This window comes from Varroa jacobsoni, unplaced genomic scaffold, assembly GCF_002532875.2.
Source record: "Varroa jacobsoni isolate VJ856 unplaced genomic scaffold, vjacob_1.0 scaffold_1070, whole genome shotgun sequence".
Lineage (NCBI taxonomy): Eukaryota > Metazoa > Arthropoda > Arachnida > Mesostigmata > Varroidae > Varroa > Varroa jacobsoni.
In genome coordinates this window covers 442403-468559 of record NW_019213972.1, presented here as the reverse complement: position 1 = coordinate 468559, position 26157 = coordinate 442403, and the positions used below count along the sequence as shown (strand labels likewise).

General features: G+C 38.8%; 2 protein-coding genes across 9 annotated transcripts in view; one reads left to right on the top strand and one right to left on the bottom strand.

Moving 5' to 3' along the window:
• Positions 1-22408, top strand: part of LOC111266309 (uncharacterized) — an 86400-nt gene extending 63992 nt beyond the window's left edge. Inside the window, exon 12 of the mRNA XM_022843684.2 lies at positions 22294-22408. Within this exon, the coding sequence (XP_022699419.1) occupies positions 22294-22355 (62 nt within the window). The 3' untranslated portion in view covers positions 22356-22408. The remainder of the gene's footprint in view (positions 1-22293) is intronic.
• Positions 1-26157, bottom strand: part of LOC111266310 (secretin receptor) — a 166282-nt gene that overhangs the window by 52162 nt on the left and 87963 nt on the right. For 3 of the 8 annotated variants that reach the window (XM_022843687.2, XM_086970861.1, XM_022843690.2), the window contains exons 13-15: positions 8186-8336; positions 7805-7963; positions 3142-3292 (exon numbers count right to left, since the gene is read on the bottom strand). The gene's annotated coding sequence lies outside the window, so the exon portion shown is untranslated. Of the gene's footprint in view, positions 1-3141; positions 3293-7804; positions 7964-8185; positions 8337-21147; positions 22211-22348; positions 22419-22740; positions 25851-26157 lie in introns of those variants that run through there. The other 5 variants (XM_086970862.1, XM_022843688.2, XM_022843693.2 and 2 more) reach the window with 4 other exon arrangements.

Sequence of the window (26157 nt, the reverse complement as noted above, 5' to 3'; positions counted from 1 at the left end):
TCTCGCGTACCAAATCGATTTAATCTACATCTTAAAATGTCACTTTTTAAGGGCAGAGTCCCAAAACTTCCCCACAATTGCTCAGGTCCTGCTGTAGGATCGTCGGCTACTCGAGGTCAGGCAGTATTTAAGGAACATGCCTGAGCACATAAAGGTGGTAGCAAGTTTCATTGCACTGTGAAGAGGACGTCATTATAGGGCCATTCAGACGTACAAAGCTATAGAGAAACAATGCCACTCCTATTGTCCACTAAGCCGTGTCAAGCCTTCAATACTATAGTTTTTTTTCGTGCAATTAAACTTAAGCAAAAGTGAAATGTAAATTTTATAACGTAGTTAGCCCCATTTTAAACGTGACATGACGAAAAATCGATATTCCCTTGTACACTTTAAGATCCTTTTAGAATGCACTAAGCCATTATTTTATATTATAAGAGGCCCAAACCTGATGGTGACCACCACTCTTTAACATAGCACCCACGCCGGGTTATGCGAAGTAAATATGAATGGCAAGTTGTCTTTAATAGTTTTCGAACGTTCCCTCTAATACAAACACACGGCCCAAACATTTGGAATAATGCAAAATCGAATGCTATGAAATTTGGCGGGATTGTCGAAGAAGACTTGGGAAATAAGGCGGAATAACAGCAATTATTCTAGAAGTCGCCGTGGGTACTGGATTGGCTAACACCATGCGATCGCCTGTTCGATCTAGCAGTACTAACTTTGAATAGATTTCAGATTCGCTCACGCCAGAACGAAGTGAAAGCTGGCTTTGGGCATGAGCCTGTCTTTTAGAAAGCTTAATCTAAGCATTATAGAAGATCTCCGGAGTTCAACCTCAGTGCGAGGTCGAGTAAGGCAAATCGCACCGAACAGGATGAAAATGAAATCAACTCATTATATGATTTTGTTTTAAGTCTTGTTTTTGGACTAACAACAAGGGGCATAATGGTTCTACAAAATATTACGTTACGCTATATTGCGATAAAGAAGAAATTTCAATTGGGCTGATCGCTGTAAAGTAGATCGGTGGCCATACTGCACGTAATAGGTCTAGCTGAAGGCGTAACCTCAACAGAGGGACCAAACTCTGTTGCTTGTTGACGACCTCATTCACAAATCACGTAAGGTATTCGTCTACAAAGGCAAATAGCCCTGGCTAGTTCCACTCCGAGAAATATGCAATTTAGACTTCAGAGATATACGTCCCTCTGTTTGATGGTGTTGGAGATGCAAACGCAATGAAAGCCTTCGTCCACGGAGCATTGCGATCTATGAATGACAGCAACGCTCCATTCAATTCACCGAACGCCATTGTATATAAAAAAAACTCTGTCACCGCGCATCTTGAATACAAAAGCTACGCAAGGGTTTGTATCGGCTATATCAATGTGAACCGCTACTATAGTAGATAGGACGTACTAGTCACATTCTGTTCTTGAAGGAGTTTGTAAACACGTGCATTCGTATTTATCAAGTTGGCTTTAACCTAGAACAAACTATCATGGCATATATATAAGCCTGTTACTACGTAAGTCCAGTTTCCACTGGGTCAAAAAGTTAGCGAGCTCCTATCTTTAGGTGATACCTGTAGCCAAATCAAAGAGGTTTAACGTTCTTGTAGCAGGCACAGACTTAGTCGACGAAAGAGGATAACAATGTTGGTCGCCTCGATAGCGTCGGTCGAAGTAATCTGAGTGTTCAAAGCTATGGACTGGTAGCAATGGACACCATGACGGCTTCACTGACATTTTGCTAAAGATGAACGGGGAGAAATAAGGCTACTAGAGCTCAAAGGGGCGTGGGAAGTTACGATGCTCGAGGGACCAGACTTGACACAGATTGTAATGGTGTGCTGATAAATAACTAAACGTGCCCTTTCAAAATATAATGAAGCTTAGGCTAAGATTTTCTGTTAGGGAAATTTATAACCAGCAACTGGTCCATTGCAAGACCATACGATACATCTATTAAAAAAGAACCCTGACCGTTTAAATATAAGGAGAAATGTAATAGAATTTTTATAATCAATCTTCTGATATTCATTGAAAAGCACTCACTTAATGTAGTAAATCAAGCAAGCCTAGAGCCGCGAAAGGTTTCTTAGTGATTATTATTATTTGGCCATTGGGAAGCAGCCCGAAATACGAATCCGAGGTAGTTGTCTCAGAATCGCAGCCTTACGAGTCGTCCTGCTCTTTAAATATATTAATAATTAATATATTATGTGCGTTAATAGGAAAAGCCACACTTGAAAGTCCCTCCTTATTCATATTAGCGTTATTATTGTACGTTCAAGACCAAAACCTAGAGCGATAGTTATTAAATGGCCCCTGCTTAATAGCACGCTGGTGCTCAGAAAAAGCAATCCTTGGTCTTTTTTGCACTAGAGCAAACAACTGTGGAAAAGTGATTTGTAGGCCAGTCGGCTTTGCTGTCACATCTTCTTTTAAGTGAGCATGTTAAAGGCTTCAGGAATTTGTTCAAAATCTCATTTGCCTCTTCGCGTGTGTCCTTTTTTGGGACCCTTAAACATAGATTGGACTAGTTAGCGGCTGGGCTAAAGTCACGATGTGACCGATGATCTTTCCTAAACACCCCCTGGTCACATGGCTTTCTACGAATTCAAACGTATCCAACTTTCACCTTCAACATACTATATAACAATACTACAACCCAAATCAAAATTTTGTAATGTTAAGTTTAAGGATCGAACGGTTTTGCAAACGAAAATTTAGTTACCAGTTTAAACAAAGTTACTATTGTTGGTCTTACGACAGCGCCAAAAAAATCATACACCTAAAGTCATTCTGGCCCCCCTAACAACACCCTTCTTATTATTAAATTGGAAGACAAACTCGTTAAGCTGCTTTAATATTTTCCCTTCCTTCTACCTATCCATCGTTCGTTTAGGTCGATAGAGCGTTCGAAAATGTCCTGTCTTCTGTCTAAGTCAATTGTGATTATTCTCTAATTTGTTTTGACAGTGAACAGAGTTTTGTGTGGGGTTTTCTTTTAAAGGCGAAAATTCCAGATTGGACCTTTTCAAGATTCCATTTCATTTTACTTTTTGGCCTGATAAAAGAACTGCCGAAGCAATACAGGATACTTATGCCGTGTACAGCGAGAACTACACACCTGAGAAAATCGCTCGGGACGAGTTTCAGGAAGTTCAGTGAAGTTCGAATGAAATCTTGAAACTGGAAGACGCACCCCAGTCCCTTCGACCATTTGAGGTTGATGAGGACCGACTGAAGGCACCTTTGAAGAAAGATGGTCGGCGAACAGTCTGTGATTTGGGGGAGAAAATGAACTATAGTTGTATGATTATCGCTGGGCGCCTTATATCTATGAAATTTAACGTGATATTGAAAAGTTCACTATTTAGAAGCCCGTGAATTGAGTAAATGAACCAAAGAAACATGGACTTATTACATCGCGACATCTCGTCCAACGCCGGGCAAGACGTTGCCATAATCACCGTGTTCTCACGGAATTATCATCAGTGTCAAAAGAAGCAACGAATGGCTCGTTCCGGGATATATGCTTGAGTACAATGTTAAGCCGAGTCTCTATCCGAAGTCCTATACACTTGAAAGCTTTTGGGAAATACGAAAAGCCCGACACGGATAAGATTTAGTCATATCGAATGAACAGATATATGAGGTCATCCATGATATGCCCTTGTCAATGTCATTCTCCCAGCTAAATTATTCCGCTAAATTATTATATATATATATATAAATTTACGCAAGGATTGCATGATTGTAATCAAAAATACATACGGATCAGGTAAGCTAATACTTTGTAAATATGTACGAATGGTATCGTTTGGGGAATTCTTACAATTTTGAACGTTTCAGATAATTATGTACGAGAAAAAGAAAAACCAAAACGTGGTAAAGTATGAGCTGGGGCTCGAACGTTTACATGTTCTGTCTACGCTTAACAAAAGATAGCATGCCCTAATATAAATAGAAAGTATACATGTTTCGGCAACTGAACGTGTATGCGAAAAATATAGCTCATCATCAAAGGTAGAGAAGAAAATCTATCTAATTAATCATATTTATGTTCATCAAAGACCCCAGTAAAATAAAACAATGATAAAACAGGTATAATTTATATACCACTGAAACTTTAAAGACTGGATGTTTGAGATTTGGCTGAGTTGTTGAGAAAGACATCTAATTCTACAATACTTACAAATCCATATGCTATTGGTTTTATAGTATCCCTCGATTGCGAACCCGATTACTATATGTGTGTGTGTTCATTATCTAGCGATGAATTGTGAAACAGCATGCCTTTATCAGTCGATCAAGAACTTTATCTTTGCACGATACAACAAGTTACGTCTCAAGTCCAATTTACTATTTGAAGCCTTTGATTTGAAAAGCCGGATGTCAGTACAAATTAAGTGTTTGCAAACATTGACAAACTTGCGCACGACAGTCAGTTGCATAAGTGATAACTTTCCACTGAGAGATCATGGAGTAGCCAGCAAAACGTAAAGGCGGTGATGAGCCATTATATATTTAATCGATCTAAAGTCAAAGAGTATTCCGCTATGTAAGATCAGTTATCTAGTGTCGTTTTTATACACACTTTTTTAATGATAAGCGTTTCCTGTCTGGTCTACTTTGGTGTAAGTACGCGGACAAACATACACACAGCATTTGTGAAAGAAGTAGAGTATATACACATATTTTAATAAACTTTCAATAGATTGTGTTATTTGAACTAATATTTACTCGTATTAGATAGCAACGAACGCAAGTCGCAAGAGTGAAGGTAAAAAACGCCCTGTTATGTCTGTGTAAGCGACTGCCGAGTAACTGATAACGTCACGACTAGATAAGGTTACATTGACAATGATAACTGCGATCAAAAAACCCGGGTCGATACCCACACGTAACTCAGCTCCCTTTAACAGTTGTCAGACCATTTTGAAACGACGTATTGGTTGATGCGCTGCGGGTGAGCGTGCGTCATCGGCGACTATCACGGCTGCCTCGCGCCACTATCTCGAACTTTAATTGAATATTTACAAGCATTCAGGATCTATTGTTTATCAATTTAGAGTAAAATTACAATAAGGACTTTACAAGACTAATATACCTGAATACATCGTGTTTTACATTAGTTGTTTTTTGGATAACGAAAATACCCATCGATCATTGCGTGAAAACACTGCTAGACATTAGTGTCTTGAAGATCAAAATTTTTTTTCTTCATCTTACTTCTTATGATTAGTTAATTTTATTTAGAAAAGAACACCGGAACCAAAATTTGAGCTTATTAGCGCTTGTCGTATATTTCTCTTAAACTGAAATCTGTGTTTCTCACTGCCGGGCGTATTGTCGATTTTCTGTTGTACAAATCTAATGATATGAATTGATTTTCTCCTATCTACCCTATCTATCCTATCTACCCTAAAGAACGTAACAACAAGAAGGGTATTCGTTTGCCGGTTGCATAAGTACGGGGTTACTCAAACGTAAGTGATTTAATAAGTTTCTCTATTGGATGCCAACGTGTTCTGCTGTCTGTAGATGGGGGGTACTGGGGATGTTTGTACAAAGCCTATTGAGAGGTTTGGCTGAGAGCCCTGATAGATGCTATTATTTTGTTTGGCGTGATTTCCGCCGAACGCTTCCAAGAGACGAAGCGTTAAAGTCGTTTACGTGTCTTATACTTAGTTTATACAAAAAAGTAACTTAAGCTGTGGCTGTGTAAGAAATCAAATTGAGAAACATGTGTTTTCAGCCAAGTATATGCTATTCTAACTCGCGTTCCCTACTGGCCATGCACGCAGTCTTTGTCACTAACTCTAGATTGCATTAGAATAAGTTAAATCATACAATTATGAATATATATCATCAAATTATGGACGTGTTTTTGATTTTATGCAGGGGCGGAATCAGTTATTCCTAGTTAACTATTATATAGGCGCAGGCTGCCGAAGGCGCTTAAAATGAATACAATTAGACATGGGATGAAGGTTTTGGGGGATGCTAAATAATACGCAGCGACACCAGATGATTGGCTGAACAGCAAACTAGGTTCCAGGCCACATCTCAATTCAACAGTGGTACCGTAAGGCCACGTTTACGAGCTCTGTGTAAAATTTACAATTTTTTTGATAAAACTGCTCCATTGGGTTTGTACAACATATCTCTATGAGTGCGTTTCTTCATGTCTCTACAAGACATCAACTCCTCCGGGATGCAAGCTACCAAGCAACCTCAGAGTAGGCTCGATGCCCTTATCAATTTCTAACGCTGGCGAAAAAGTTCCAGTTCCACTAAACATTGGTGAAACAAATAATGTTGGATTACATTAATAGAGATAATATCATTGTACAGGTTTCACACGTGGATTTGAATGTTTTCGAGTTGAGAGTGTCATAACCTTATCAAAGGCACAAAACACCGTTCATGGTTTCCGCTAGGGTAAGATTTTTATCTTGTTCATAAAGTTACCTTTATCAGGTCCTCTAGTCATGGCAGTGCTTATTTCACTGTAAATAAATTTGTTTTTTTCATCAGGCAGCATCTCTCACGAGTAAAACTCTGTCCGGTTTCCCTATATGGCCAATGGCTGGAGTTGACTGGAGCATGGTAAATTTAGATCGCTTCAATTTGATCTTCAAATTACAGTAAAACATATAGATCAATCATCCTACTACACGAATAATCCCATACCGCAACGTAATTTAGGTGTCGTCACGAATTTAAAAAATAAAGACATTTATGAGAAAAAAAAAAAAAAAAGGGTAGCTCAAAAAACGTTATTAGCGGTCTTGCAGGTAAATCCATCTGTGTATAAACATACCCTTCTAAGCGAGTGGCACATCGTTTGATGCTACTATATATAGCGTCCACTCACGCGAGAATATTCTATGATATTAAGTATCCTGGATTCGGTGTCCCAGCATTTTATCTTGTTTCAAATTTGGTCCGTGCGCCAGCCAAATAGACGGCGTAATTAACTCAGTCGCTCTGAGGACAGCTCAACAATGAGTCTGATGTTAAATTTACTGTACGATATGTTCAGGAAATGAGGAAAACAATAACGTTGTTGTGAAGCTTCTTGCCCGCTGCCTGTGTCTGCCATTAACTTCTGCTAAAAGCCAGATTTCCTAGCTAACCGCGGGCGCTTTGATCCCAGTAGCAAACTGGACGCTGGCCTCTTAACGATTTCGAGACGCTACGTTAACCAACCAGCGCTATTCGTTATCTATGTTGCGCAATACAGACCTAGGAAATACTATTAAGGTATCATCATTGAATGCTCGCGATGCAAGCACGCCATGTCCCAAATATCTACGGAACTCGTAGCTCTCAGCTTTCGCACACGGCTAATTGACAACTGTTTCTGATGAAGTATTAAAAAGACCTATATAAATTAAATAAAGCATTCGTATTCTACTTAATTTATAGCTATCTAGAAACGGGCCGGTAATACAAGCATTTTAATAATAAAAACTAGTCTACGTAATAATCTACAAGAGAAAGGCCTACAAATCTGCTCATCTTTTCAGTCAGAAAAAGCAATTTGTTTTCAAGTACCATATCCTGTACAGACAGCGATGCGCGTTTACGAAGGTACGACTATATAGACAAGAAGTTCTTTCAACTAGATAATGCTAATTTTCAAAGCAGTACAGCTTGGATTATTGGAGAAAATCAAGCATATGATGTACCCTAGTGATCTTCGTAACGGAACATATTATGGGGCTCTCGTATCTACCTCTATCTATCTATAAATGGATCAGTGGCGAAACCATAATACTCACCTGGGTATCCTTGTGCACCGTTTACTTGTACAAGAATATTAGTCCTAATGAGTGGACCCACTTGAAGCTGCATTCAGGGTCGATAATGTCCTGCTCATCTCGCTAATTGCGATTAGCGAAGCCCACAAGTCAACGTTGGAGCGGCCCAGGCTTAGAGACCTTCAAGTTAAAATATTTTGTTGCTAATTATTTCGTCACATAACAAGTTTATCCAAGACAGTCAGAATTTCAAAATTACACAAAGGAGCGTTAACAAAATGTTGGTCCGAAGCGCCAGTATACCAAGGTTAACTTTTGCATATATACGAATACATCCAAACTGTATGTGAATACATGGCGTACTATACGATATCCTAGAAAACTAAAGCTAAAATGATGTACCAAATATCGAGTATCGTATCGAAACGCAACTTCTTCTATTTAGTTGCAACCATACTGGGCGTTTGTCTTTCTCGTTGTTCTACGGGGGTAAGAATCGCGTGCAGTACACAACGAGTGGGGTCTCGTCGCCTTGAAGACAGTCGTCTGAATCCTGAAAGCATGTACTTAGGTAATTCTTCGCGGATTTTCTGTCCTTAGAGTTCAACGTATTAATGTCCAGATACGTGTGTATTGTGAGCATGCTTTGAAATTTTAAAGACTGTTTCTACTAAACGATAAGTTACAAATAGAAGAACTACAAGACATTAAATGAAATCTCTACTTCGACAGTAGAAATTGCCCAAAGCCATTCTGATGAAAGCGTGTATTATAATATACAATACTATAAAGCGAGATGAAGTGAAGAGATGGAAATGAACAAGCCGCCGACTTGACATTTTAGCTTCGTTCATACAAATGTTTGCATCAACTAACTAATCTTATCAGTAACGCTTATCGTTACTTCCCATTGTGATCTTCGAATAATGGCCGTATGGTCCGTATCTTAGCCTGGAACGAAACGCCTGACATTCCCCCAAAACTTTGTCGTACGTATTGAATGTATCCATCATTCATCACAAAACAAAATAGTATCAAAGCAGGTGACTATTGATTTTTAAATAGGTTCAAGTTAATTTCAGGCGGGTCAATTTTATACTTTACATAAATGCATTGTTTATTATCTCACTGCAACGAAAAACAACGGTCCATTCATGTGTTTAGAACTTTTACTAAGCTATGTCACGGCGTCTGTTTATTTTACATATATATATATATATATTCTATATTATAATTGTCACGGAAAGCTGGTCCTTTCTTATCTGAGATAATGATTGGCTATAAGAACGTCTACTTGGACCATTTTATTAATTGCATGATAAATCATAACAAATTTTAATATTTTCTCGGATAAGCCCCTGCTAAGCTTTTTCTACTGGTTTTGTTTGGCAATACGCGATTCTAGCCCGAAATTTATTTGCAATAACGACAAATAATATTCCACATAAATGTATATATTGTAGAACCTCTTCGTTATTAAAAAGTGTTAATTTTTTCTTAGTTCGGGCCAATAGAATTATTGCACTTTGAAAAACTTAAAAAATAACAAACGGTCTTATAAACCAGATAGTTTACAAAAACGTTTTTTTTTTGACCTGCTTTTAAGTCCACTTCATGGAGGGAAGGCGAGTTTTTATAGCTGTCGCTTGGCGGACATAGTTCCCTTACAGTTGGTATTCCACCTAATTTTCCCATGAATAATTCGGGCTAGGCCTCAATGGATTTTTTCCATTTGGCCTCTCGAGTAAAGATGGCGTCAGAAATTTTCGGTGCAATGTTAAACATCATGAGATAACACCTTTCAAAAGGTAATAGCGTCTTTTTCTCGCGAAACGCATCTGTGATGCCTGCGCTTTCGACATGAACGGAGCTGCATCTCGGTTATCTTTAGTAGCTTTTTTGCAGAACAAACAACAACACCTGTAGAATTAAATAAATAACAGATTTATATCCTTGCGCTTTTCTTATCATTATTTTATTGAGTTGCCTTTCGTTCAAGCATGTCAAAAGCGTAGCTTATGTAGCAGCCATTGAAGAATACCATTCTACGGTATAGCTAAAGCATTTCTATAAGCTCTAATATTTCTGTTTGGGTAACCCGGATAGATTCATTCTGGTTGCATATCTGACAAGAAGCCACTTTTGACAGGGTTTAGTGATGTTGTTAGAACTAGCTCAAATTAGGGTCAGAAAGAGGTATTTACATACAGCTTATTTATATCGTTAACTTGTAAAATGGAAACTTTTTATTATAACTTACAAGTTACTGTGCACTCCGCTTGCTCTGAAATGCTATTTGGTTCACCGATACCTCTATAAAGTTATCAGCCACAGACATGATCTCTGACCCACTATAGTGACTGTTTGTCTATATTATTTTTTACTAAGTAACTTGTTCGTTACTAATAATGATTCTTAAAACTCTAAATAAAAACTTCTAATGTGAAACCATGTCGAAGCCCCTTCGCGCTAAAAAATTAACAATGTTATCTAAGGGTTTTTTGTTACTTAGTATATTCCTCCTGCGCACGACGTTTTCTGTTCTAGTCTTGGACAAGCGCACTGTCCGCGAACGAACGACAATTGTTTCAGCTGCGCATTGATTAGTTGGATCTGTAGCTGCTGGGAGCCCACGCGCAAGGGTATGTTTCTGCTTTTTCAGTGGTCAGAATTTGTCAACTCTTCTTCCGATTCGACCCATCCGTCACTTAGTACATTCGTCACATTTCTGTCGCAACTGACACCGGCGATGAGTGCTTACGGACTTGAAAGGGCATAATCTATGATAGCTTTTTATGTCCCTATGCGTTCTCCACGGTGGCGTCCTTGCTGTCACCCTATGGCACTGACAGCTATTGGGGGTTAGACTATTGGCTTGCCAAGAACTCATACATTTGCTTCCCACTATCTTGATTGACAGTAGCTACATCTACAGACCTTCCAAAAACGATGAACAGTGAACTGTTGATGCCAGCCGAATCTCCCACTATACGGTGCCAATTATCACAAGTGTACGTGCAAACATACACTGAACATGTACGTACATGGCAAGCTTAAATAGGTAAAAATTATTGAACAATTCATACAAACTTCCTACGTACCTGAGCCATGGATAAATGTGTAGAATTTATTAATAGTGAATATAGCGATCGTAGCATTGAAGTTAAATAGCCAGTCTTCAAATGCGATAAATGTACTGCCTTTCCTATCCTATCTCGGGCAATCAAGCATTGCCAATAAACTTGAGTCACCTAATAGACTCCAGTGGGTATGTATAACTGAAGAGCAGGGACCGACTGGGTCTGGAAAAATTCGACATAATCGTGACAATAAACAGCATTCTAGATTCACAAGTTAATTTCACGAGCTGAAAAAACCATTTGGTCTATTTTATCTAATGCTATATTCCGTTCTTCACTATATCAATCAGCCCTTAGGCGCTTAGATTAACTATGTGGGCCAGCTGTGGCTTTGTCACATCAAATATTGTTACACCGCTCACTTCCAACCTTCAAAATGGTTAACTTCTAAATTAATCTGAACAAATTTTCAGCGCATTTTTCTCGTAGAGCTCGTAGCGGTAGCGCAGGCCACCTCCTGTGGCTTCGCAACTAAATTTGTCCTTCTGATCATCATTCTCTATTGCACTGGGTCTTTTTTTTGAGAAAAGTATAGTGATGACCTATAGTGTTCAAATACGAATTTCTTAAGATCAACATTTCCTCTGAACGACGCCGCCAGCAAGACAGCGATATGATACTGTCGTGGAAAACCGAACCCGTCATTATAACGCTGTATCGCAACTCACTGATTTTATCATGATTATCACAAGACTGTCCGTTGAGGTGTCTGAAAAAACATGCAGAAGAGTGAAAAAATGTTTTTGAAAATAGCTTTTTTAAAGTTGTCGAGACAAACAAATTGGTATACAGCTCAACATGGTACGCATGTATGATTTTTGCCTCAGGATGAGTTTAATTTATAATTGAAATAGTAAAAGGTAAAAGTGAATCAAGTGAACTCGTTTTAATGTATACCCGCATTCGATCGAATCTATAACAAAACAAATTGATATTCCAAACATATTTTTATTGAAGGGGGTGTTCGATACTGGGGGATAGGTGATTTCGGCAGTTACGTTTCACACTGCCAATTTACTATGCGTCTATTTTTTAGGAAGCTGACTAAATTTAACAAAAACGATATTTTCGACTTCTCACAAAAAATTTGTGATCGAAGACGAGCGGGGTCTACCGCTACTACCGCTAATTATCTACCGCTAAACTAAAAGTTGAGAGAGTTAAAATTTGAGGTGCTATTTTCTATGCCATAATATGATTTATTTCTATCATGCTACTTGTAATAATGGCATTTACTTTTGGCATCTAGATTTTAAAGAACTTATTCTGCGGTTATTCTAAAGACATGGTCAGTTAACAGCTGCAATATATGACTGTATGTAAGTTTCTAGCAGCGGTCGAAACTTTTGTGCATCTATAGAAGTGTCCAGAATGGGCCCATAATGAAGATCCAAGGGACTTTGCACGTTCAGCTTCTGTGCGAATAGTTTACAACGACATTTAGGTGTTGTTGTTTTTATTTAAAAAATATTCCATTTAGAGGCCCGTTAGAATTTTTGCTGGAAGATGTATTGTAAAGCTTGCCAACAGCGAACAAAACACAAAGCCGACACCTGACAACGTCAGCTACTCTCGGCTGAATGGCGGAGTGAACCCAAGTACGTAAGCCGTCTCCGCTTTATTTAATTGGCTTGCGCAGCCTCTATAACATAGGGCTCTTTGAAGTACGGGTCCGTTCGTCACCCCAGCACCAAACTGCGGTCAAACGGTATTCGAGTAACTATGGCCTGATGTTTTCTTATCGAAAATGGTTCTGAATTGTAAGCTGCGCAAAGGGATGAATATATCGAGGTTTACTGTTGATCAACGCAATAGGATCTCTATAACATACACACGAAGCACATGGATTAGGTAACGACGAGAAGAACAGATCTGACTTCAATGCTTCAGATGAAAACAAACCTGTGATAAGTATCAAAGTGACGGTACACTTTGTGAAGCATCAACAACGGCAAAACCTGTCACCCGATAATACTAAATAGTGTTGTCGGTTGAATGATAGCACTTTTGCATATACGTTTAGCATCGAGCACTCTATCCATACTATACACACTGAGAGTAACCGGCTAATTAAGGTTCTTCTATAAAAGGATCGGACCCGAAGTGTAGGAAGGCGCCATAATATTCGTTTGAATGCTATTTTTGTTTTTTTATTAAAAACTCGCACATCTGCACACAGCCAAGGTACATCTTCATTGAACATTAATCATAATTTTAGATTCGTAGGCTAATAGGATGTGATCGATCAATTAGAATATTTTATTTAGCAAGATGGGGATCTGGGCGCTATACGCGTGTTTGTAAGTTTGTTATACTCACGAAAAAATCTTATGATGATTAAAAAAAATGATAGCATTTCGTAATGGAAAGGGGTGCCGCTAGTTAAAGAGCCTATTTGTGCTTTAACTGTGCCAAAATGAGGAGTCACGTCGAAAATGTATACCAGGCCAAGTCGTAGAACAGATGTAGAACGTGACACAACGAAAAGTACTAAGTAATATACGAGAACTTAATTTTTGTGTCATTGCATGCAATACAAACATCTGTTTCGTTTCAATTTAGCTATGTTTTAGCTGATCATGTAGATAAATAGGTCTCTCTTATTGCTGACTGTTGACCAACCGAATAACGCATACACGTTGTCTAAAAGGTATAACTCGAACCATTTGTTAGTATGAATCGGAAGGGCTTGCTCATTACCTATTTTCTAGACGCTTTTGCAGATGAACAGAACGCAAATACCCCTAAATAACCCCTGGAGAAACGATTCAAAAAGTATCCAGCATCACCTGTTGAGGGATCTGTCCCTTAGAATATATTGCTGTTGAAGCTTTTAACGACACCGTCAGCTTTTTGCTTTCGCGGGTAGAATTCATATCTTACCGTAGCCATAACGTGACTCTATGAACCATAGGACTTCCATTTCCGATGGGTCAGTGTTCTCTGCTTTCGGTGAATTGCTATTGACCGTCAATCAATAGCGGTTAAAACTGTCGCAATTCGTTCCTCAGATTTTTCGGAGGGGTCGTTTCACAATTTGAACAGACTGCTTTCACCAAGAAGAAGTGAATTGCTACGTAATTGTATGCACAGTAAAAAAAAAACATACCAATTTTCTTTTATACGTTCATAAATCAACTCTATCCTTTTGTCTGTTTGCTTAAGCGTCAACCTGTCGTCTGAAATCATACCTGAAACCGTTGCGCTTCTAACAATGAATCTGCACAACGGCAGCAGAAATTCAGACGTCGTCTGACCCAATACTAACCTCAAGTATACAGCTCTCGTGATTACGCGAACAAATAATACGATGGGATTCTTATGCTTTTCGTTCCTATTATCCGACAGTAAATAAAACCTGCAAAATTAGGTCCTGTTACCAATTGACATTTCGATGCTTTTGTCAATCGAATCAACGAGTAAACGAGCCTACGTCCTTCGATTTTGACAATCATTTTTCCTGTTCCAGGAGGACATCCTTTTCAAGAACTGTATCCTTCATTTAGCTTCATTGCAACTTGCGACGCAAAATTCGACATCATTCAGAACTTTTACCTCTCGCCGACCCTTGTACATTGCCTTCTAGATAGCATCTTGTGTCCTGACAATAGGGCCACGGTCTGCAAATGAGAACTGATGTCCCAGACTTTTTAATCGGCATGTTCGGATTATCCAAGATGTCAAGGAGCCAAAAAAACGTAGATATGTTCTGCATGCATCACTTATTTCAAACTGATGGAACGCTTTTTGAATGTCTGAGATAACCACAAAACTTCTTTCAAGGCTGCTTCATCGTCTATATGTTTCAAAAGATTTTTGTTCTTTTTGGCAACAATACGATTAGCAATTTTTTCTTGTCTCCGAGACAGAAGATGTCGACATTGAACGATAACTCAGTTGCGTACATAGCTCCAGAAAATCTCTTCGCTGTGTTATAGAAGAATTGTCTCACTGCCCTTGTTACTCGTCTCTTAATATGACCGGGCGAGAGATCGCGTGTATCATAAGCTACTGGTAACAACCTTGCCTTGTACAAAGATTGCAGCTTCGAAACAATTAACAAGCAGCTCTACGAAACCGTCCATGGCGTTGCCCTCGGCTTACGAGAATCGGGTTTGCAAGATCATATTCACGAAACGGGTAGCTCAAGTTGCTAAGTGTAACTTGCTCTACTATTTCGGTCCAATTACTTGCAGTATATCATCCCAGTCAATTAATTGACCTCGCTTACGATGATTCCGCGTGTACAAAGGCCTTCTTTTGACGTGTTAAGTACTATTTGTAAGTAGGGATGGTTCTAGGTGAAAACTGTCACACGAGACCTGCCTAGAACGGTTATTTGGCGTACTAAGGGCTGTGTAACGCCCGAGAAGGGTCCACATCCCGAGCAGGCCTATCGTAAGTGTTTTCAGCAAATGGTTTAATCAAGGATCACCTCTGAAGCCTGAACAAAACCTTGTGGACTATAGTCAAACCGACGGCAGTCGCTTCCGGCAATACGAGCTTCGTAACGGCGGCTGCCTTAAATATTTCTCTCGTATTCAGATTTTTGTTAACAAATATTATTTTTATCGTATAGCATGTTGTTTCGGTATACGAGTTCTTATGACACGCTGGCGGCAAGCATAGACGCCCTAACATGAAAATGGGTTAAACAGTCGCAAATAAATCATTGCTTTGAGCGGCATCGATTACAAAGTTCAAATACGCATAGCTAAAGTAACAGTAACAGACAAATGCTCCTTCACTCTGGTCTGACATTTCTAGTGTCCTATTTACTAAGCTGTCGGGTGCGTCAATCAAAGCCAGGGCATCGACACTGAAAGATTCTATTCGTGCAACGGTCAGGACAGCTCTTGCGAGTCCGATGTTGCAGAGGTTCCTAGGACGTGTTGGCTCCCTTTTCAGTCTGCATTTACAGCAGTGCGATGAACTAAGTTGACATTTAGTTGGCTAGTGACCGACGCGGAAAGCAGGAGAAATTTATTTTCGTTTGCATGCTCCTTCTGTTACCTGTTCCCTATAGTTCGGGCAACGCGTGAAAGGACGGCCCGTACCGACAGAACTATAGCAAGTTTACATCTACAAGTTGGACAGGCAATGAAGCTGCAGGCTGTTTGACGTATGTTTAAAAAAAAACACATGAACCGATTTAATTTTTGTACTTCTTAGTTTGTTAATGAAGCTCGCCCATACCTCTTTTAATATCATGTATATTATTCACATTGAACTACCAAGTATGTAAGAGATCACTACGGGCTGGACGTCGCGCAGACGGCCGATTTTCATAGAAAAAGGGGCAATTTCTCTAGGTTACGCCTGAAGCAACAATATCTAACGAAGCCAATGTGTTGCTTCTACAGCGCTGCGGAAGGCCAAAAGAAGGTCATACATGCATATCTCTCACACTGCCTCTGTTCCTTTCATGTGAGATACCAGACCTCAATAAAGGAAAAAAAAGCAAGTGCGGATCCTTTAAAAATCCCATCGTCTCAATCTTGACAAAAGATCGGGGCGTTTGCTCGACATTGCTCGACGTTGCTCTAACAGCCTCTCTTGCGTCTCGTCTTGTTTCTGTAGTCCGGATGTAAAATGTAGCGTAAAAGTAAGAGCCACAAGCGAGTCTCGTCGAGATAACACGAGTATCAGTTGAATCGCTCTTAAAAGCAACGGGCCCACAAAGAAAAGTGGTGAAACCAAATTGTTTATCAGGCTGTACACTCAGCCCTTTTAGAGACTTTAAATATGATCTAAATAGTATTCAACTAAAGGCGGTTTCCTGTGACAGCACAGGTTACCATCTGGCCTTGTAAAAATGGTATTTACCGACACCCAGTGTCGGGCACCTAGTAATAAGCCTAGCTTGAAAGTCTCTAAAGGGAGGTTACGGACGAATTTGGCTGATATGAGCCGAACCGTGTAAAGCTGCCTAGTTCAGCTAGGCACAACGATGCGTCACGACGTCATCAATGTGAAATTACCCGATAAATATGCTACAGTGAAATGGGCAAATGCTGATTATGTACTTACCTAATTAAAAACAGCGCGTTTCTGTAACTTGGCCTGGTGGCAGCAAGAGTTTAAGACAAAAAGATGATGGGATGCTTAAGAGGTATTTTTAGAAATTTATCATCCTTCTTTGCTATATGGAAATGTCTATAAAATCTAATTCAACACAAAATTTATGTACATATACTGAATTTTACCACATGCTTCTCTGATCCAGCTGTCCTTATGAGTTGATTATTCTATATTATAGAAAAAAATATAGATTTCCTGTAAACCTTTCAACTTCTAATACATTTGCACTCTGGGGGATTACATTTTTCAACCAACCACGAATCAGCCACGTCACGAATAATGAATAGAAAAGGTTACCGCTGCGCTTGATCCGTAATAGTACTAAATGTGTTTTATTTTTACATAAATCTAATCTTTTTTCAGCTAGCGCTGGCATTTCAGGTTGTCGTGACGGTGGATTCAATAGAAACTTAACTTTTCACTTCGTATGATAATGGAACATTCGACAAGGGACCTTGTCACCGGAAGCATTGTCATTATTGTAGAGAAAGTTTCATAAATCGCTGGGTTCGACTTTAGTAGAAAAAAACTCCTACGCCAAATACATAAGAATATTTTTGTACGAAATGATTATACCGGGGTAATACTTAAGAAAACAATCGGGATTCTAGAATGATTCAGGGGAATGAAGCGTCGTAGTTCTAAAGAGAGATATGGAACCCAGTAAAGCCAAGCTGAGTAATATTCTAAAAGAAATACGATTCTGTAGAAGCCCACAGAATCTGTATTTTTTTTTTGTTTTTTTTTTTTCTAACATTCTGCATAGTAGCACAAATAAAACGTGTGGCAAGTTTCACGTCTTCTTGAATATCGTAAAGTTGCGTAACTTTCCAAATACTTTGTGAGAACTGTAGAAGTCGCGTCTCATTGAGAAATAGCTTCTACTGGAAGATAGACAGATACCCCAGAATTGTCTATTCAGTCAAATGTGTCTTGATGTTCATCCGTAACATTCTAAAAGTAGTATTAGTATTATATATACGTGTGCTATTAACATGGTGTAGAAATTCAGCCCGTGAATTATGCGAGGTCTCGAACGGGACTATGTGTGCTACATGGTTAGTATGTTATAAACGTCTTACTCACTAAATGCAACCCTAAAACGTTTATCCAAATATATACTGTTTGGTTAAATTCGTAATTTTTCACGGGGTAACTGCGGAAAAGCTTTTCAGCTCAGTCGTAATAGTTGCGACCCAGCTGGGCGTATACTGATTGTTGTGTCAGTAAGCCTAGATCTTCACATTTCGAGAAGACAAAGCGTCGAAACCAGCGCGATTAAATAGCGGAATATATATATAATCCAACCTAAATGAGAATACGATTGATTTTACTTACTAATAAGCTGTATCTAAATGAATACAGATATTCGTACGCTCACAACTTATGTTCTAAATTTGTTTACCTAAAGTCGCGAATAGTTATTTTGTAGCAGTCGTTAATTATCCAAGACTGATATAATTAGACTCACTGAAAAGCCTTTCGTGTACCCGACACACAATGTATCACTGAAGCTGCTTAAATAGCGTATCGCTCAGGTGACCGCGTTGGGATTTCGTCACAGCCTCAAGATGCGCCCGCAATACATCATTAATTTTTTGACGCTATTAGAGGCACGTATGCACGTTCCCTCCAATTACCGTATTCGCCTACCTTCGTGCTCTATAAAGACACCAACAACACCTGCACAAGTACGTAGGGCAAAGGCCGAGTGCATTATGTTCGATGCTACAGACATATCTATATAAGTAAGCGTTTCGTTAACAAAGCAAGCATCACAAACATTGTTGGCCTTTTATGCAATGCACAACAGACAGTATCGTAAAAAGAGTCCAAATTCTGCGATCAACAGAAAATGGTTCTGCTCTTTTTCCGTTTGCTATGCGCTACTCAATGTTGAAATAGTTGCCGTATTTTCATTTGTCACTTTCTGTCATCCGAACTCTCAGATCTTATTCAGTGTTATTTGTACATATGTACATAAATGTATACTATTTCAACATGTTTATTGTAATCGAATTTTAGGGCAAAGGCTTCTTGATATTTGAAGAGCTTTTATCTTACGTACTCCAAAGCAGCCAAAGATATGGAAATCGATAAGTCAACGCATATTACAAATCCAGTTTATTTAAGAGCAGAACAGTGTGACTTGTTCAAGCCCAGATTACATGGATCCTTTCCTCCTCATACATCTTTCAAGTTCTCTCTTCATACGGGATGGCTGGCTAAGTTGCGCAAGTCCTGGATTTTACTTTGAACTTTTTTCTACCTAACTCTAGCAATTAGAAAACAAGTATGCCTGTGAGTTTTCAGTGCACTTCGAAAGTCGCCAATCTACCAGACCGCAATAAATAGCCCAATGAGGTAGTATATTCAAATGCTGCTTGAAAAAAGTTGAAGTATATCATTTCGAACACTCTATGAGTCCCATAAACCATCACAAAATCAAGGTATCTACTGGTAATTCAAATCTGACATTTCATATCTGCTGATGATTTCACAGAAGATGTTTCGGTTAAACTTTATAGTCGTAATTATTTTGGCACGATGCCACGTCTGAGCGTTCCAATGCGCTTAGCGACTCCCTTTATGGACATCCAGGTCTATTTGCTAATATCTGTCGAGAAAATAGATATCAGGTGATTTTAGTATCGACACACGCCTACCCTGTTGGGTTCAAGCACTTACCCTGGTCGTATTTGGACCAACGTCCATGTGCAATCATTGAGTAACTCCATTGTTCTTCGTTTGAAATTCCGTGGCGGTTCTTTTCAAACAAGCATTTTTCTTCATTCTGGCAGTTTTTTGTGTGGAATTTTTCAGAAGTCCGCAGTCGTAACATGCAAATTCTACGTCATATTGAAGGTTAAATTATCGATTTGAAGATCAATACCCAACCTGTTGATTTCGGACAACTCGCTTTACATAAATTCACTGAAATAAAACCCCTAGATTGCCAGTGACTATAACATTCGATACCCAGAAAACAACGGTACCACCCTTCTCTCTTACTTCCTATCCGATAATTTGCTTAATGATATACACCATGTTTCAAAAGCGTTGATGATATCACTTACGTTGGCATTGACCTAGTCAATGAAGATGCTTATGGAATCTCAGCCTGACTTCCTACTTCATCTTTATATAGCTCCTCGTCCATGTCCTGCACCACAGAAGCCTGGAACTCGTCCTACATAAATAAGCCAGTCGTCGCTTTCCTTCCTTAGACAGTTCCCTACGCACAAGCCAGTTGTAATTGCCTCTTCGCTATCCCGCAGGTTGCTTTGGTTAATTTTTGTATTGAGCTAGATTAATGACTATTGTACAGTACCTATTTACAAAGAAGATAGCATGCAGACTTGCGGTCAGTAACCTTGCCACGATCTAATGGGTTACGCAAGCACTGCGAAACAACCACTTCCGTTATGAAAAATTCTGATACATTAGTTGGATGCAAGCAACATTACCTTGTAATCTTGGCAGAGTTCTTTAATACATTAGATCCGATTAGCCAATCCATACCCCAAAGAAAAGCTTGTGCGTACATTTGTTTTCGAGACTGCCTGTAACCGTATCTGCTCTTTTATGGCAAGCTAAATCTACTGAGCTGATGTTTCTCCTACTCCTTCATCTTCCGAACGAATGAAATAAAGGTTTCGTCAAGTTAGTTGCTAGGACCTACCGCTGTTTCTACTGCACGATATTGGTAGTCCTCTAAGGGTTCTTGTACATTGTTTACTCTTTTCGCACCTACGCCTCGCTATCCATCGTTACGCCAGGGCCTAAGTTGCCAGCTTCCGAAAACCCGGAGTTCTATGCTTGACCTTCGAAACAAAAATTTCGTCATTCCGCATATTGAAAAGCTCCGTTATTAACAATCTCCTTTTTATGCGTCCTTTAGATAATCTCACTATTAGTTCACCATAACTAATTTTCCAGCTTAAACTGTTTATCTAACTTAAACTACTCTTCCCGTCCTACTTCCTCTATGTTGTTGTTATCATTATTCTTACTATAATTAATCTCTTTCACTGCTCTGCATATTTTTCGCTTAAGCACTTGAAATTCTACTAGTTAGCGAGAACCGTGTAACTTACTTAAGGTACGAATACGGAAACTTGACCTATTTACTATGTAAAGCCATGAATAGCGTACATATTGAATGACATTTGTAAATGGTATCGTCGATCGTTGTTACCCGTTTTTCCATTCACAGACGACAGCGTTAAACCTATTAGGACTATTACGAATCTACACAAACGTCGGACAAAGTTAGTGAATGTCACGTCGATTCAGACCAACTCAGCCCTTCAATAAATTTATTATATAATAATAAATAGATAAAGTTAGCATATCAATACTTACATCCCAATCCTTTCGCATCAATTGAATTATTTGCATCTTGCTTGTTTTCACCGTGCCGTAAAAACGTTAGATAGAAGGGAAAGGTTAGAAGATACCAGTATGTTCTTCGCCCCATTTGACACCATTATTCAGTCCCTGTAATTCTCTTCCTATTTTGTGCCCTGATTAAGAAAATCATCCACTGTTTTACTGAATGTTTTGTAGTTTCATATCTACAAGCAAAACCGTATGGAAGGGCACCTTTATCGCTGTTTGCTGCGCCATATAGCAAGAATTCTAGTAGAAGCTCTTTTAAGATTCAAAGGTCGTTTTAATTGAATTCCTTAGTGATTAATATCTACTAGTCAGCTTAAATCTGTTCCAGTAAATTATAGGTATACACAGGATTATTTTCGTACACGTATATACACATGAGTAAGTAACACGTTGTTGGTTTTCCCCATGTGAAACTATCCCGTGCGAAGTTGTATTGGTTTTTCTCGGATTTTTTTAACAGATTCTAAATCACAGCTCTCATTACTAATTTGTCGATCTTTGACATATTCTAGTTCTTGATTTAATTTTTCATCATATTTTAGGCTCCACTTGTTGTTCATCCGGTCAGGAGGGCACCTTATGCATGGCTTTCACAAACAACAAGACTCAACACAATTTTATGTAAATACCTAAGTACTTTCGATGTTCTGTGTTAGGCCCATTTCATTTCTAAACAATCGGCGAACTGTTTTTCAGATGATAAAAATGAAAAACGTACAGATTTATTTGACCAAGATACGTTCGCCACGGCATGTACTTTTTACGCCTTCTAACACTGGACGTAATCGTCAACTCGAGCTTCCTTCTGGAATCATACAGAATCATTCAAAGTTAGATACATATTTTGTGCTTACTATTGTCATTTGAGAGTGCAGCCGTTGTTTTCAGTTGGTCGTCATCCAGCCACTTCTGAAATCGTCCGATCGTCGAAGTTCGACTTTGTTCAATGAACTATAAACATACAGCGCATACAGATTTTGGCAGACTCATGCTCTTCGGGATCGTCGTAGACACTGCACGGAGTTAATTATGTATAGATAAGTTAAGTATCTACGGAATCTAATATACGTACATACGCGGCATGATTTTTTATGCATGGAGCATCACCGGTTTAGCCTCTCAATACGAGCACGGGCGCAGACTAGACTGTCAATAAGCTATGCAACAGGTATACTCTAGGAAATACACAAGACTATCAAAAAAAGAGGCTTGGTTGGTGCCTGTGGGAAGATCAGGGCGAACCTTTCGGGCATTTTCACTCGTATACGAAAAGATAAACGTCACTCAAATTTCAGAAACACTCAATTGCATATGTGTGAATGAAAACAAATAGTATGGGCCGTATTTATGCTAAACTTTTATTGGTAGATATACAATTTGTTATTTACACGAATCTAAGGCTTTCTTTTTGCAACTTTCATTTAAGCAAGTTAATACATATAATTGTTGCGGCGGGACCGTTTATTTTGAGCTTTGTAATTTTTTTGGTGCTCCATCATGGGTTCATGTCACTACCCTATATTATTATTACTACCACCATACCTTTATTGTGGTGTGATATCAATCGACCCAGCTCCTTCAACAGAAACTATATCAGTAATGTTTGGTCATGTTTCTCGCTGAATTTTGGGATTCAACAAGTTCCAGTTTCAACATACAGATTGTTATCCTCTGGTCAGCAGTACTTTGCTATTGGGCATCGGTATACTATCATTCTATTGGTTATTTAAACTTTTTTCTGCTCTGACGTCGGACTGTATGTTTCTGTTCTGAAATGTTTCTGTAAAACGAAGAGATAACTCATCCTAATAATTTATATGCACTATTACAAAACGTTTTTATAGCATGATAATAGAGATTTTTTCGATCGATTGAAGAACAGTTTCGACAACGTTTGATCTTCTCTTTTCTTTTTGGAAAACATTTTTGATGACCGTCTGCTTCTAAACGGGGCACGATTGCTATCGGCGCTATTTGACGTCTACCGCCTCGTCTACGTTTTCCTCTAATTTCAATTGTATTAGCCTTCGTGCAATAAAGCTTGTATCAGTAAAACTGCATATCCTCCGCCTGAGTAGTGCCTTTATATTATTTTATCGGGGCTGACAAATACGAATCTGAGACAACAAGCAACAGATTGTGAACTGATTGTAAACTGGAACATCACAGTGTTTTGTGGAAATGGGCATCAGAGCTCTGAAGTCAAAAAATCTCTATTCGAGTCATAAATCACGCCTCGGAAAACTTCAACAACCGAATTATGATGATCAGCTGCTGCAGGCTCTTCTATTGCGAAAAAATTCATCTCAATGACGTCAGACGCTATTTGCACAGATATAACTTAGCCATGATCCATTTTATTAACAGCAACAGAGTGGGGTATTGGATAAAGAGATATTCTCATTTCAGAATCGTTTGTCCATATGCAAATCATTGCTTGCAGAGTAGGAAAATATGTGCGTAAAAAAGGAGGTCACATTGATATCGGGATGAAACAAAAATGGCAGCAAAATTTTTATCACAAGAAATTACAGTTAAACTCTGGTCTCAACATAGCCAGCTCATTGGTTTTAGTGGAAGCTTAAAGATATGTTTTACTACAGTCTTCAAAAATGCTGTAAAGTTATTAACGCAAACTCCGCCTCCACTCAGATTATCAAAGTAAGGAAATTGATAAAAAAGGGACTACACAAATGTATGATGGCATTTGATTTTATGAGACGTCGGTGACCTCGAAAATTTAAATACGCGTTAGATAGAAATTCATTTAAACAGGTTTATAAGGAAGATCTTGATTTGTCGTATCATAATGGTTTGGACCCATACGGCGCAGTTTGGAGGCAAGAAATTAAAGACAAGAGGCAAACGTTCCAAGTGAGTCGCCCTCGTTGATGCCTCTTTCACTAGCTGAACAACCCGTCTATTGGTCAACTAAGAGAAGAGTACCGTTCAAAACCGATTAAACTATACGTTTTAGCGCATAAGAGTAGTTTTTTTTTCTTTTTTTTTTTTATATGAAGCACTAGCTAAAGATAGAAAATGAAAAACTGACCTGATATTGATAGGTATTAAGGTACATTTTTGTCCGAGAGGACAGCAAGCTTTCTGAATCGCACGTTCGTTAAAGATTACTAGTTAATCATCATTATATAACTGGTCGGTACTACAGTTATCAGTAGAGTACTAATTGCTATTGGAAGGTCTAAAGATATGTTTCAGTATTGTTATGTTATGTCTATAGTTGTTCTCTGCGCTAAAGATCCATAGTTTCTTGACTAACCAATATACTAAAGCAATACGTGTCACGTGTTATTAAGGGCCTGCCGTGCTTAGTTGGCCTATGCTAGGCTTTCCATCTTAGTTACAGAAACTACATTATTAATTGTTTAATAGCAGAATAGCGAATGCGTCTGATTTGCGTCACTATTATGCATATTTGTACACATATTATATTTATATGTTTATTAACAGCGGTCAAAGCAATCTCTCCAGTGTTATTTATAGTACCGAAATTACTTGACTACTGGAAGATAGCTCAATCGGTTGTTTATCAGAAGAAAAAAACTCAATTTAATTACATATAGACATGTGTGCAGGATTGGCACATTGATAATCATGAGCATGTCATATTATCCGCGTCGTCGTCATGCCTTGAGTCGTTTTCAATGGTACACCGATCAATTAATAGGTGCACAACTTGGAAGTATTCATTCGCCTGTTGTCGTCTCTATTAAGCACAACAACGTATGAAAGTTTCAACTATTATAAAAGCGTCAGGCATGTATAGCAGGTACTTAATACATTATTGACTGATGAGTGGAAGTCGCAGGGTTTGGCTAGATTGTGCAAAGCATTAAGGGAAAAAGGAGCAACCTGGCCAGCTAAAGGGTCAACGTAGCCTTTTACATCGTCATATCCCTTTTTGCAGATTTCTAGTATATAACAACTCATTGAAACTAAGAACTTGAATACACTTAACTAAGTGTACTTCGATCGAGTTCTTCATCAAAGGAACTGGGTGTTTATTTCGGGTCCAGTTTTAGGGTGTGACATGTGACCTTTAGGAAAAAAATGCTTACAATCGCAGTATATTTCTCAACCTATCAGCGTAACTATTGTTAATCACAAAAAATGTCAGGGCTATAATGGCGTACCTATAGCATAAAACTGGTTGTTAGTTCAACGTCCCATCACCTTATGTCAGAATACAGGTTCATAGCCATGCAAATTGTTCGGGAAATTGTGTAGACAAGGCATATGTCTCAGGATTAACAATGAGCCTTTAACTATTCCAGACGGAAGATAAAAGGAACGGGGTAAACGGTCTTTTAACGTGGACGCAAGTAAGTTACTGCGAATGATCTGCTATTATCGATGACGGGAATTACAATCGATATCTTTGGCGTCTAAGCCTGTTGTGCAGAAGACTGTGAGCTAGAGAATACCTTAAAATTAGAAAACAAGAAGCTCTATAAGCAAGGTAGATAGTAAACGATAATTGAACTGCCGATAATAGAGTTGAGTGTGTAAACAAAGAGAATTATATTTTCTTTCATAAAGTTCAGGTGGCCCATACTAGAACGTGCCCACCAGTGGTGTAACTATTTTGCCTGTATCAATCCTAAGACGCTTTTTTGACCCAGAAGCGGAATCAAAAACTCCTGAAGCTGCCCATATCGAGCGGCGATGTTAAATGCGACGCCTAGCCTTCTCAATACATGCTGCGTTGTTACGTTAATACTCTAAGTGTTT